This window comes from Gekko japonicus, unplaced genomic scaffold (assembly GCF_001447785.1).
Source record: "Gekko japonicus isolate JY-2015 unplaced genomic scaffold, Gekko_japonicus_V1.1 scaffold1325, whole genome shotgun sequence".
NCBI classification, from domain to species: Eukaryota; Metazoa; Chordata; class Lepidosauria; order Squamata; family Gekkonidae; genus Gekko; species Gekko japonicus.
In genome coordinates this window covers 150040-163669 of record NW_015165280.1, presented here as the reverse complement: position 1 = coordinate 163669, position 13630 = coordinate 150040, and the positions used below count along the sequence as shown (strand labels likewise).

Here is a 13630-nt window from a genome sequence, read left to right as displayed (position 1 = left end):
TCTGAATGCATGTGGAGCTTAATAAAAAAATGATTTAATTCTACTTTACTCTGGCCGTGCGTTGAATCACGTCCAGAAGGCGCTGTTGACCCTTGACTTAGCGCCAGATGGAACATGCATCCAGCACCACTTTCCTTCAGGCTCCTCAAAATAACACACAGAGGCCTAAGCTGAGCAGTGAGACAAGCTCTTCCCGATTCACCCCGTGCACAACTGCCCGAGAGGGAGAGAAAAGAGAGCGAGAAGCACCACAGCTTCAGTTGACGTCACCCTGCCCCATCCCAGATCCTAGAGACAGAGAGAGGAGAGCACTTCACTGATGAAGAGGCAGTGGCGGCGGCGGCGGCGGCAGGGAAAGCAACAGCTCACCCTCCCCCCCCCCAAAAAAAGAAACCCTGATGCAAAACAGTTGGTGTCACTTACTCTTTCCAGCTGCACTAAGCTGGGTAAGAGCTGCCTCCAATTCTCCCTGTTCTCCTCCTCCCCAGCAGCAAGAGGAGGCATCAGCGGCCGTGGGTCCCTTGCCTGGCCGTCCCTTCTTCATCTGCAGTCCCTGCTTGTGGGCTAGAAGGCAGTGGCCACGGTGTGGAGAGCGGGCCGCTCGCTCACCTGCCGGCATGACTGCAAAATGTGTGTGTGTGTAAGAGTCAGTGCGTTCATACAGGCAGCTAATCCCGCCATTATGCTGGCTCAAATTTGATCCCAATCTTTTTAATCCGTCCTTGCATGATCAGACATCCCCCCGGGGAATCGCCTTACCGCGCGCTGCTTCCACTGTGGATTGTCTAGACGGCGTCCACTGAAGGAGGGTTTTTTTAAAAAGTTTTGCACATGCGCATAGGCATCACAGCATGTCGCTGTTGAGCCGCGCATGTGTAGAGATTTTTTTAAATGGCACCCGCTCGGGATGGTCTGACGTCAGCCCACCCCGACGGGAGGATTGCGCACTGGTGGAACGATCAGACGGGTGAAAGTCCACTGTTGTCCCGTTGGCCCGGAAAACTCTAGATTTAAAGTGCTATCTTTTAAGTCCGGATAGGAGGCATGGCAAAATGGGATGTCCACGGAACAGGGGACATTTCCCAGATGTTTGTGTCTGGTCATGCCTTTTGAATCCACCAGGGAATCGTGCATGTCGCGGATCTAAAGAGCCGTCTGATCGGACTCTAAAAGAAGTTTCTGGAATGGCCTTTTGTGGGGCATGGCTTATAATTAAGGGAGCGGGGGCCTGAAACGCCCCACCATAGTTATGGGCCTGCAGAAGACACTCTTTGCAGAGCCTGTTTTCAGCAGCATCTACATGATAAACATGTTGATTGGCCTGAAACCAGAGAAAAGCAGCCCCCATACCAAAGATATTGCCAGGGAAAACATACTTTTGATAATGTGTACATGACAGCCTTTTTAGCAGTTAATACATTAAAATCTCCATCTGGAATAACAAACCTTTGAAGCTTTCATCACTTCTCTGAAATGCAGAGGCTGGAAAGCAGTGATTTGAATGTTGCATACATATGCCCGGCTAGGTGGGCCAAAAGCCACTTATCAGAGGGATACGTCTGCCACCAAAACTATGAACACCATGGGTAGCTATAAACATATAGGAATGTTGAAGCTGCAGTACGCCGAGTCAAACTATTGGCCCATTAGTATAACCTGCTCTGATTCTCCAGCATCTCAGGCAGAGAGGGCCTTTTCCTAGCCTCTGATACCCAAGATTCTTCAGCTAGAAATGCCAGGGAGGTTAAACCCACATCCAGAACACAGTCACGTGGTAAGCTGTTGGGGTGAAAGGAAACCCCTGTAGTTAAATTCTGACCCATGATTTCCAGTTTTCATGCCATTCATGTTTATTTTATTTATATCCTGCCTTTCACCCCAATGGGGACCCAAAGTTGCTCAAATCATTCTCCTCTCCTCCATTTTATCCTCACAACAACCCTGTGAGGTAGGTTAGGCTGAAAGTATGTGACTGGCCCAAGGTCACCCAGCAAGCTTCCATGGCGCAAGTGGGGATTTGAATCTGGGTCTCCCAGATACTAGTCCAACACTTTAACCACTGCATTATGCTGGCTCTCGTGTTATTCCCAATAAGCATCTGGAATGGCTGAAGTCTACCATATCCAGTCTGCCATTCTGGGTTACCATTCATATCTGAGTAAGCACACAATTTCACTAGTGACCAAGACCTCATGTTGAATCATATTGCAGTTCCAAGACACGGTTTTATATAGTTCAGCATCAAAGCAGGACTGAAATGATTTCTTTTCCCTATTGAAGAAGAAGAAGAAGAGGAGATTGGATTTATACCCCGCCCTTCACTTGGAGTCTCAGAGCAGCTTACAAACTCCTCTCCCTTCCCCTCCCCACAACAGACACCCTGTGAGGTGGGTGGGGCTGAGAGAACTCTGACACAAACTGCTCTTTTTTAAGGACAGCTGTGCCAGAGGTTGACTGACCCAAGGTCACATCAGCCGGTGCAAGTGGAGGAGTGGGGAATCAACCCCGGTTCTCCCAGATTAGAGTCCGCACACTTAACCACTACACCAAACTGGCTCTGCTGCAACCAGAAGTAAGATAGATTCATAACAGGGCAGGGAACCCAAGCAGAACCATACATTACAACTAATGTAACATGAGAAGTCAAGGGAGAATAATGGTGTTTCTGTTGAAATGATGACATTGTGGCTCACTGGCTTAACAGCATACTGGAGACAAGCCCACTCCATTGTGAAGTTCAGAGAAAAAAGTGAGCCCAGCTTCTGTCCAGAGATGGAAGAGCTCAGATCTTAATACCCAGAAGGATGTATTACTTCTCAACATTTTCACTGTAAAAGATACCATGCTTCTTGTTGCTACGCAGTATTGATACATTACTAGTCTCGAGCATCAGTACTGTACAAGGACCCAGATCCACCTCAGCTCAAGATAATAAGACAGTAATTATTGCATAGTTACTTTTTCTGGCAATTATGCCTTATAAAAGATCAAAAACACACCAGATAATATAGAACTGAGGCAGCTTTTCTCAACATTACATTCCAACATACAGGCAGTCCTTTCAGATGGGCTTCATTGCAGATATCACTCTATATACACACACACACATCCAGATATATGATATTTTATATATATTATATATATGACTTCTATTTACACATTTACAACCCTTCAAAAATACTGCAGTTATATACAAATAGAGCTTGTCCAACGGGATTCAGTACAGTAGCTTAAAAAGGAAGTTCTTCATAAAGCTAAACAGTCTGGCATTCCTACTAAGGGGCTGGAGAATGATTGATAGCTAATATGCCCTGTTCTGTAGTAAACGTAAAATTCTGTCCCACACCTGCCTGGAACCTCCCCGCAAATATCATTGGGAATTTGGTACCTGTACAGCCCTGGAACAGATGAAACAAACCCATACATTTTAAAGCTAAGAGAATATGCAGGTGACCTCACCAGACGGTCATTTTATAGTGCTTTGGTAAGATCTGCCATTTTGGAAAAATCTGTTCAATAACTTTCATTCACTAGGAGCTGCGACTGAAATGAATCAGCCTTGCTTGAACAACAGAAAGTATTCTTCCTCTGGAAGAAGAATGGCTTTTCCCCTAGAGGCAAATTTAATCCTGAGGACAACAATAATGAGAGGTTTGTGTTCACAATCTTCATATAAAATCCACAGAAGGCCCCAAATGAGCTTAGATCTCAGTGAGAGTGAGCTTGTAAGATCCAGCAGTCTCTTCAATCTGTAACTGGAAGGTGTCTTCATTGGAATAGTGTTTTATAATGTTGTCATCCATATTCACTAGGATGCTAAGACAGTACAGATAAATAGAATATTAGAACATATAATCAAGCTTAACAAATACACCAATGACAGCTTCACAGTGCAAATCAGATCCCGTGGGCATCATCATCTACAAGTCCAACCTAACAATATGATCAACAAAACAGGAGTTTGGTCTCAGGGGTGAAATTACATGAAGCCTGGAGTTTCTCTCTGTTCCCTTACAAGCAGACTGAGGAAAGATACACCGAATGGCATTTCCACTATGCAGAGCAAATCTAGTAGGGGAGCTCAACTGCCACTTAGCAACTGGCAAGCACTACCACACGTAGGGGACTGGATGGACAGTACACATCTAGTCTGAACAGGAGGAGGGGAGCACTAAAAACTCTAAATAAACGTTTTCAAATCTCTTGAGGTCCTTGCTTCCCCAGCTCTCAGTGTGTAAACTAGGGATCCCCAGTCTTGTTGAACCTTTAGACACTCCTGGGATTTTGAGACTAGGTAGTATATCCCATAACAAAAAAGACTACCATGAAAATGGCTACCATGGAGGCTGGGTCCAGTCACAAAATTCCAGGAGGTTCCACAAGGCATCAGGAAGTCCCAATCAAAGCATCGTCCTATGACAGAGGCAGCTGTTTCCAAATGGATGTTCCCTGCAGACATCGTGGTGATGCTTGCAGGGCTCTTCTGAAACCCCTCCTACTCCAGTGAATTGGGAAATAAGTCAAGATTGGCTATTTGCTTTGGAGGAGGTGGGTTCCAAGAAATAGACCAACAAGAGCCACAGCACACCTGGGCACCTCCCTGATGTCATTACTGTAGGCCCTTATCCTCCTTTACCTCAATCTAGATGCTGAGGTCATCTGCACACTGTATCAAGACTGGTTATCAGAGCCACACAAAGAAGTTTGAGGATTTTAACTCTGTGTATGTGAAGGCATAGCCCATTTTGAAACTGATATTGTGAACTGAATACGCTGAGACTGATTTTCAGTGATATCCTTCAAGTCATTGGTTCCAACTTGAGAAAGCCATTTTAGTGAAACGTAGAGCATACTGAGGAAGCTGCATATCCCATAGTTCTTCTTTTGGAACCGTTTCAATGTTCCTCTTTTGGAACTGTTGGAGTAGATACACTTCACAATATAAAGGAGGAAAACGAGCTTCCAGAAGGTATCATTCATTAGGAGGAACTGAGCACCTTGGAGTGTTTTGGACTCTGTGAGCCATATACAGGACTTAGGTTAAATCATTTATGCCCTGATTATGAAGTGTGTATTGTATGAATAACTTTGTCTAGGATTTGAAAATTGTATAAATGGTTTGCTTATTTGCCTATAAATGAAATTTTCTCTAATTATTTATTGATTTTTTTAAATTGGTATTGACGCCACATGCAGCAGTGATAAAGGCAAGCTCCATGTTAGGGATTATTAGGAAAGTGATTGAAAACAAAGCAGCCAATATTATAAAGCCCCTGTATAGATTTCTGGTGCAGCCTCATTTGGAATGCTGCGTACAGAACTGGTCACTGTACAGCAAAAAAGCTGGAAAAGGTACAGAGGAGGGTAACTCAGATGAGGCGGTGGGAGCACCTTCCCTATGAAGAAAGGCTGAAGAATCTGAGATTTTTCAGTTTAGAAAAGAGACGGCAAAGGGGCACATGACAGAGGTTTATAAAACGACACATGGGGTGGAGACAGTTGACAAAGATTAATTTTTCTCCCTCTCTCAAAATACTAGAACTAGATGGCATCCAATAAAGCTGATGGGCAGTAGATTCAGGATGGACAAAAGGAAATACTTATTTACACAGAGAGTGATTAAAATGTGGAAATCACTGCAAGAGGGTGGCCACAGGAATAAACAGATTTAAAAGAATAAGTCTATCACTAGCTATTAACCATGGTTACTGAGGGGAACCTCCACACTGAGAGGCACTAAACCTCTGAATCCTAGAGCCAGGAGGCAACATCAGGGGAAGGTCTCAGCCTCTATGCCCTGTCGTCGGCCCTCCAGAGGAACTGGTTGGCTATTGTGTGAGACAAGATGTTGGACTAGATGGGACTATTGGTCTGATCCAGCAGGGTTCTTCTTATGTTCTTAACTGTAGGATAGGAAACATTGTGAACCTGACCGCACTGGTACATTGATAGCTCAAAAGACTAAAATTTGCTGCACTCATTCTTATTTACATATCCTTGTTTAATGGGGTATTTAATTACAGGTATACATGAAGTTCACGAGCTAACCTTACAGGTATACATTTATTTAATTACAGGTGTGCCTTGGTGTTTAGTCATGCCGGCCACATGACCACGGAAATGTCTTCGGACAGCGCTGGCTCTTCGGCTTTGAAACGGAGATGAGCACCGCAACCCTAGAGTCAGATTCGACTGGTTTTCGAGCAAGGGAACCTTTACCTTTACCTTTTTATACATGAAGTTCAGGCTCTCAACAGCAATGTGAACACATGAAACCACCTCGTACTAAATCAGAACTTTAGTGTCTCAACCAGGTCTCTTGCAGCTCTCCAGAGTCTTGTGGAGAGGCCACCTTTCACACCCATTCATCTGATCCTTTCCAATGACAATGCTGGGGACTGAACCCAGGACCTTCTGCATGCAAAACAGACACTCAACCACTGGGCCTTGTCCCTCCCCAAAGCTGTACTCAGAAATCTAGCCTTTTGCAGAATTCATTTTATGAAAGCAAAGCCTCAGGTTCTGTATTCTGGATATTTCAAAATGGTGAGGGGGCTTGTTCAGCAAGAGAGCTCTCACTTTGCACGCAGGTCCCAAGTTCAGTCTCTGGCTTCTGCAGCTAAAGGATCTCAGGTGGCCAGTGCTGGGCAGGACCCTTCTTAGCATGAGACCTTGAAGAGCCGCTACTGGTCACAAACCAGGCAATAATGCACTAGATATACCAACTGACTCAGTACAGGGCTGCTTCCTGTGTTCATCATTTTCTTACGCGGCTCCAGATTCATGTATTCTGAGATGGTCCTTTCTGTCCAGTGAAATGAAAGGGGAGAGGAGGGGAACAGGTTGTTCCTGCCTAGATAATTAAGTAGGGGATTTCACTTTCCATGGCCAAACTGTGAATACACTCTAGAGTTCTCTTTCTCTTCACCGACTTGGGAATCCTACAGCAAGGCTCAATTGAAGTAAGCCTTTTTTTTTGGCATCCCAGTCCTGTGAGGCAGCTACATTACTGGGACCGGCTCTATTTCCATTGCCTAAAACAGATTTGGTGTTGGGGGGAAAAGAAGATTTCTGTTTAGAAAAAGGTCAAACCATTTGTAAGGTGTCAAGTTTTGCCTGCAGAGGGGTGATATTTTAGATGTACTTACCCTTTTTTACATTTCTTGAAGACTTTCCCAATTTTATCCAAAGGAACATCATATTTGTCGGAGATCTAAACACAAAAATGAAAAAGAATGGCAAAAATGGAAGCATTGCAAGCTCACTTTAAAAAGAGTTATTTTTCCTTGTTTTCTCTGACACATATTTGCTCAGAGGCTTGCTATATCCCTTACAATTGTGAGTCTGGGTGAATCAGTAACCCGCTCCAAAATGAAAACCACCACCATCATATGGATCGAAGGGTAGGTGTCGCTTTTCTCACTGAAACCGGCAACCAGTCACATGGGCATTAAAATGAGGCCCAGATTTTCAATGTTCTCAGTTCCCACCCCCCAGGAACAGAGTGCTACTGTTCCCTAATGAGCCAAATATATATATATATATATATCGTACACCCAGTATGTTATTTACTGGAAGTATAAACACCTTCTGTTTTTGTCGTATTCGAGCCTTCTTTCCTAGATGGTAAATTTTATGGCAGGCATAATATTAATTCGGTAGCGCTTTCGAACATGTGGTCCCTCATGCAAAAGCCATGGTGGCAAAGTCCCACGAAGAGGCTATCACCTTGGTCAGTGAGCTCTCCACCCACCTCTCCAGTGGCAGTTGGCGCAAGCGTAGGGTAAGGGTTAGCAAATCGGACTGGGATATTAGGAAACCCGGGTTCAGATCGGTGCTCTCTCTAAGCAGTGGAGTCTTCTGAGCAAAAATTCTACTTTGTGAGCTACTGGCATTAAAGTTGTGAGTGAGCGATTTGGCTACTGCATAAATTAGTTTGCTCTGGAGCCATCCCTTCCTGAGCTAAGACAAAAATATGTGAGTCGGAGGCTAAAAAGCTGTAAGCTAGCTCATACTAACTCAGCTTAGAGGGAACACTGGTTCAGATCCCCATTATGGGTAACTCTGGATCGGTTTCTTTCAGCCTAATGCACTTTACAGAGTAGTTGTGAGAATAAAATGGTGATGGAAGAACCTGGGACACTACCGTAAGCTCCTTGGAGGAAGAACAAGATAAAAACATGCTGGCCCAATGGTACGTGTCAATTTCACACAAGCTGCTGCATGACCGCATTTTGCCCCGCAGCTTCGTGCGATTTTCCCCGCGTCTACTCAATCCTGTTTTTTGAGGATTTTGAGGATTGAGTAGACGCGGGGAAAATCGCACGTGGCTGCGGGGTAAAATGCGGCTGCGCAGCAGCTTGTATGAAATTGACACGTACCATGGGGCAAAAGGGAGGAGTGAGCGCGGAGCAGCGCTTGTGGGAAATCACCCCAACTGAAAACATGACCACTATATACATGGCCAGATGGGTAAATGACAGAAGTCACAGACACTGGTGTTATTTGGGTTAATGCTTTTGAACAAAAGTGGAACAAAGTAATCCTGTCCAGGTGACTCAGAAAGGTTGAACAAATGAAAAGCTGACTGGTGGAAAGCATGCCTGCAGCCTCACAACCCACCCAGCTTCCCAAGAGTAATACACAAATGTGTTTGACTACTTTTGGAATGGGAGAAAGCATACAAGAAGGTGCCCCAACCCCAAAGCAGCAACTAAGTCATTCAGATTTTATAAAAGCTGTAGAAAGCACCATACACAGTGTTTGTTATCCTTCTGGGTACAATTTGTTTTATGCAGAGTATTTTTTCTACAATCTTCTAATCTTCTCAAGATAGCAAATACTAATTTCCATTCACTGAGAGCAGCTAAAAGGATTCCTTGACTCTAGTACAGAACAACCACTGAGATGGCCCTTGATTTCAAGCAGAAGAATACATGATGCAGCCACTTTAACAATGTATTTCAAGTTCTCCTTTTCCTCATTTAAGCACAAAGTTCACAACAGGGACAAGCTTGGAGCACATCACAGAGGCAAGACACTGCAAGATGTCATGAATGAACCCCTGATCAAGGAAGACAATTTGGATTCCAAGGGCAAGCTTTACGGTAGAACAAAGTTTGAGTCTAGTGGGACCTTTAAGAACAACAATGTTTACTTCTGGGTATAAGCTTTTGTGCGCATACACACAAAAGGTTATACTCAGAATTAAACTTTGTTGGTCTTAAAGGTTCCACTAGACTCAAACTTTGTTCTATTGCTTCAGACCAACACAGCTACCCGCCTGAATCAAGCTTTGCTATGTATACAAACTTTACACTTCCTGAAAAGTACTCAGAACGTGGAGTGATTCAGCAAGAGTGATTCAGCAAGAGTACTTTATTAGATCAGGAACAAGACGAAGAAACCAGCTCGCAGGCCGGTTTATATGCGTTCAGAAAACCCGCCACCAAGCACACCTAAACACACCCCCTACTCCCGATAGGCTATTTACAGTAACCGGGCGACCATTGGTCTCCCGGCTGGGAAGCTGGCCCTTTGATTGGGCCGGCTAGGATCCTACGGATCCTTTGTCTTTCGACTGAAGCTACTGAGGAATATTGCCTGGCCAGCCCGGGCAAGTCCGGGCATGTCAGGCTGAATGCACTACACGTGGTAATGGCGACAGTACATTACACTTCCGTTCTTTTTAACTCCATACTCCTCTAGTTAGAAGAAGGGAAAGGCAGAACACTCAACAGCTTAAGTTCAAGCGGCTGTTTTTGAAGATTCTTCTACTTTATTCCCTCTACATTAGCAGGCAATCTGCACATTCTGCTTGTATTCCACATCTACCATCTTACAGAGTTAAGGTGGCAAAGACTCTGTATATTAAGGCTATGCATGGGGGTCTGGGAAAGAACAAAGAAACTTTGTAAACGTCCCTGATTAGAGAATGGAAGGCACCCAATTAAGACACTGCACACAGCTACATGTTTCACCACAACACTTCCGGAAATCATTCCTAGAAAAGACTTGACATTGAAGTAAAATTTGCATATACCTAGTGGCATGAAGACGCATGTACAAAATATATCTTCATCCATTTTGCAGCATGAGGGGGAGAAAAAGAAAGACACCGCCCGCCAAAATTAATACTCTTTTGATTTCCTTGTTTGGAAAGGAGGCAATTCACATTAGCACACCACCAATGCACACCTCTTTCACAACAGATTTCATGCGGAGGGAAACATTATATTGCAGGAATCTGCACCCAGCCAGAAAACAGGGATCAGTTCAAATGCCAACACAAAATTAAGGCAGAAAGTGATCTCAGAAGAGAATCTGTGTCTGTATTCTGCTCTTTGAACTGTGTCATCTCTGTACACAAAGCCATAAGCCTCTTTGTGACCAACAGTTTCACTGGTCTTTTGTCTTGACCCACACTCTTAGGGTTGCCAACTCTGGGTTGGGAAATTCCTGAAGATTTGGGGGATGGAGCCTGGAGATGGTGAGGTTTGGGGAAGGGGGAGTCTCAGCGGGGTATAATGCCAAAGGGTCCACCCTCCAAAGCAGCCATTTTCTCCCAAAGAACTGATCTCTATTGCATAGGGATCAGTTGTAATAGTGAGAGATCTTCAGGCCCCACCGGGAGGCTTGCAACCCTCCCCACAGTGGATTGGCCACTATTCAGAGCAATTTCTTGGACAGATAGAATCAGGGTGACCACCCCTGGCCCCACACTGGGAGGGAGCTTCACACTTATTGAGGAAGCCACTGATCATCTGGCCTCAAAAGACTGTGTCGCCTCTCTGCTCAGGCAAGTGGCGATGACTTGGGAACAGAAGTCTTGCGAGGTCCAAAAGTCTTGCACAGGCTTGGGGGACAGCAGCTTGTGACGAGCCCCACATACCCCTAGGGATTGCCCTACCTTTCCCACGGCCTATATCAACTTGCCTTCCTCATTGGCAAAGTCTAAAAGTGGCATACACAGAGGACATGCTATAGTAATGGCTTTTGCCTGTTCAGTTCATGCATTCTATCAGTGGGATGTACAAAGTTACTCAACGTTTTAAAAAAATGATGATTTAGAACCGTGCAACTTACGGCTTCCATTAGACCCTTCAGCGACGGAATTTTGAGCATGAGGGCATCAAAGACTTCTTCAGATTCCTTTCGGACATACAGCAGCACTGGAACAAGCAAAGGTGACGGAGGGATCAGATTAAACTGACATGAGGCAATAAAAGGAATGCCAACACTGGAGGCATAACACATTTATCTGAGCCCAGATTGATCCAGAAATAGCATTTTAAGGCTGCACTTCCCAGGCTATTGCAAGCATTTGATACTCTGCAGGTCTGCCTAGGAGGAACAGTATTCAAACAAAGTCTAGCCAGAACCTCTGAGAATGGGCAGAGGATGTACCTCACCAGAACAACTTTAAAACCTCCTGAACCAAGGACTCACGCTATTCTAGAGGGTAATATCCAAAACCAAAGCATGGTGGTGTTGAAGCATCCACAGGCATCGGCTGAGCTACTGTAATGCCACTGCATGTTCTACATTTATAAACTGTGTGTGAGCATTCTGTTGAGATGCAATTTCATAATTTCAGCACCGTTTTAAGTGTTCTACATTTAGAAGACTGATGAAACTCACCTCAGCAGAACACTCATACACAGTTCCTGTGAGGGACTAACAAACCCCACCCAGTACTCTGTAACTGTCCCCAGCTTTGCAGTTAAAAGTACCCCACCCAGGGCAGCTATTCCGTGGTGGCTCCCACAACCTGTTCCCAGGATTCTCAAAGTGCCACTGCTTCAACATGGTTGGGAGCCATGATCTGTACAGACGTGTTGAATTCAAGCAACTCGTCTCCCTCATCTCTCCCAACCATATAATGACTTTTGTAGTCACAGGAAGCAGCAAATCAGTAGATCCAGGTGACCTGAAGGAGATATACCGACTCTGCAATTCTGCCTGCATGGATTTGCATTTTTCTACAATAAATTCAGGAAGTATTATTAGCAGTTCTGTTCCCACTTACTGAAATTTTGCGGACTCAAATAAGCTGAAAAGATATCAAACACCATGCGTGTTTCAAGAACCACGCTCGAGCACGTGGCTGTGGCATCACACAGGATCAGCGATGCTATTTACATAAAGCAAGCAAATCCAGCACAATGGATGGGCCGGCCGGCCCTAATTTACCCCTCTGAATAAGTAGTAATCAGAGTTCTGTTTGCTATATGTGATAGCCGTATCGAACCTTTGATTAAGATTATACTACACTACGACAGGTCAGTCAGCAAGGGTAAAATTAGGACAACAGTGCTAGTCTAAAACATTTCCTTGAAATGGGTGGCTCAGAATAAAGGCAGAAGCTGAGGTAAGGAGGTACATTTTAGTCATTAAAACCTTAACATTTTCATTAAATTCTTATCCCATCCTTCCTCCAAGGAGCTCAGTACGGCTCACATGGCTTCCCCTTCCCTCAATTTGATCTTTACAACAATCCCGTGAAGGACATTAGCCTGGGAGACAGTGGCCTGGCCCCACGTCACCCTGTTAGCTTTCGAGTTGAGCAGGGATGCGGTCCTAGGTCACCTAGGTTTCCTCTAGAAACCATCTAGAACCGCTACATGGTATCATCCAAAACAGGACTCTTATTTCCCCTCCAGATGAGAGGGATTACCTCTTTTGGGTTCTTCTATTCTAGTCAGTTTAATTGGGGTGGCAGCAAAATCGTCTTCACTGATGTAAGGCCCCCTCTTCATGGCAGAGCTGTGAGAAGAAAGCAAACAAATTCAACAGTGCTGTAGAAATATTTTAATTCATAGGAAACAGAGAACACAGGATCTTGGCCATTCCTAGCTTGTTTTACTACAAAGCCAGTATAAACAAGCCAACAATTAGTTTAGCATACCCCTCATTAAGTTGTGAGGAGCTCCTGCCAACTCCTGGTCCTTGAATGCATAGCACCAAGTAATAAAATATTTCAAGTTTGAGACAGGGACTTGAATTCTAAACCTTATATCCATAGCATTCTTCTGCAGGGCAAAAGCAGTCCTACACTGCAGAGTGTAGGGTTACCAGCCCCGCAGTCCCAGAGGGGGATCTCCCAGTTTTGGGGGCTTCTCTCCACCACGGACCAGCTGGCCAGCGGGGGAAACCCCACCCCACAACAGGGATGTCACTGCACAACGTCCCCAACATGATGAAGTCACCCAGAAGTGATATCATCGCACTGGGAATGTTGCACGGGGGATGCTCTGGTTTTGGGGGGCAAATGCTATGGTTTAAGCCCAATGTTACCATAGAGTTTGCCCAAAAATCAGAGCGCCCCTCGTGTGACGTCCCCTATGTAATAATATCACTTCCAGGTGACGTCATCATGTTGGGGATGCTGTGCAATGTCCCTGCCCACCCCCAGAATGCCCCACGAATCCCCCCCCCGCTGGAGCAGTGAGGTGACCTGGCAACCCTAGCAGAGCATATTCCTCTGTCTCTGGGCATTTCCATTTTGGCTTCCACAGACAATGGAAAAACAACCTGATCTGGGTTTATTTGTTACTTAAAGTTACTCATCTTATTCCCTGAGGAAATTACAATATGTACTACTTTTAATGCTATCCACACTAGAACCCAT

The 13630-nt window shown here is 44.9% G+C and overlaps 1 protein-coding gene across 1 annotated transcript in view; it reads right to left on the bottom strand.

Annotated features, from left to right (window-relative positions):
- Positions 1-3111: 3111 nt before the first annotated feature.
- The window catches only part of GRHL1 (grainyhead like transcription factor 1), a 71274-nt gene continuing 60755 nt past the window's right edge, over positions 3112-13630 (bottom strand). Inside the window, exons 13-16 of the mRNA XM_015410304.1 lie at positions 12677-12765; positions 11086-11171; positions 7149-7213; positions 3112-3816 (exon numbers count right to left, since the gene is read on the bottom strand). Coding sequence (XP_015265790.1) covers positions 3702-3816; positions 7149-7213; positions 11086-11171; positions 12677-12765 — 355 coding nt within the window. The 3' untranslated portion in view covers positions 3112-3701. The remainder of the gene's footprint in view (positions 3817-7148; positions 7214-11085; positions 11172-12676; positions 12766-13630) is intronic.